This window comes from Eimeria mitis, genomic scaffold (assembly GCF_000499745.2).
Source record: "Eimeria mitis Houghton genomic scaffold, Emh_scaff6503, whole genome shotgun sequence".
In the NCBI taxonomy this organism is placed as follows: Eukaryota; Apicomplexa; class Conoidasida; order Eucoccidiorida; family Eimeriidae; genus Eimeria; species Eimeria mitis.
In genome coordinates, this window is record NW_013574661.1 from 1341 (window position 1) to 2228 (window position 888).

At 26.5% G+C, this 888-nt stretch overlaps 1 protein-coding gene across 1 annotated transcript in view; it reads right to left on the minus strand.

Annotated features, from left to right (window-relative positions):
- EMH_0087840 (uncharacterized protein) overlaps nucleotides 1-888 on the minus strand; it is a gene marked incomplete at both ends in the record, with an annotated part of 2087 nt that overhangs the window by 574 nt on the left and 625 nt on the right. The window contains one exon of the mRNA XM_013501214.1: nucleotides 10-266. Coding sequence (XP_013356668.1) covers nucleotides 10-266 — 257 coding nt within the window. The remainder of the gene's footprint in view (nucleotides 1-9; nucleotides 267-888) is intronic.

Below are 888 nucleotides of genomic sequence, written 5' to 3' on the forward strand. Positions count from 1 at the left end.
TAATAATAATCCTGCTGCTGCTGCTGCTGGTGCTGCTGCTGCTGCTGTTGCTGCTGCTGCTGCTGCTGCTGTCGCTGCTGCTGCTGCTGTCGCTGCTGCTGCTGCTGTTGCTGCTGGTGCTGCTGGTGATGCTGCTGTTGTCGCTGGTACCGCCACTGCTGTTGGCGCTGCTGCTGCTGCTGCTGCTGCTGGTTCTGTTGTTGTTGCTTTTGCTGCAACAACTGCTGCTGCAACAGTTGCTGCTGCTGTTTCTGCTGCTGTTGCTGCTGCAGCAGCAGCAGCAGCACCGCATACTCAGCAGTTTGTTGTCTGTAAGGATTAAACTTTTATTGTGTTTCTTTTGTTTCTTTTATTTATTTAGTTTATCTATTTATTATATACATCTTTATTTATTTATTTATTTTATTTATTTTATTTATTTATTTATTTATTTATTTAATCGTTTATATATTTATTTATTTATTTATTTTTTATTTATCTATCCCCCTATTTTTTATTTCATTTATTTATTTGTTTATATATTTGTTTTATTTGGGTATTTAATTATTTGTTTATTTATTTGTATATTTATTTGTTTATTTATTTGTATTGTTTATATACTTATTTATATATTTATATATTAATATATTTATTTATATATTTATGTATTTATTTGTTTATCTATCTATCTATCTGTCTGTACTTATTTATTAATTATTTATTTATCTATTTATTTATTTATTTTTTCGTTTTTTCATCTATTTATATATTTATATATTTATTTATATATATTTTTAAATATATTTATATATTTATACATAAACATATTTATTTATTTATTTATTTATTTATTTTTATTTTATTTTTTTTTGTTTTTTTTTTTTTATTTTTTTTTTTTTATATAGGCGG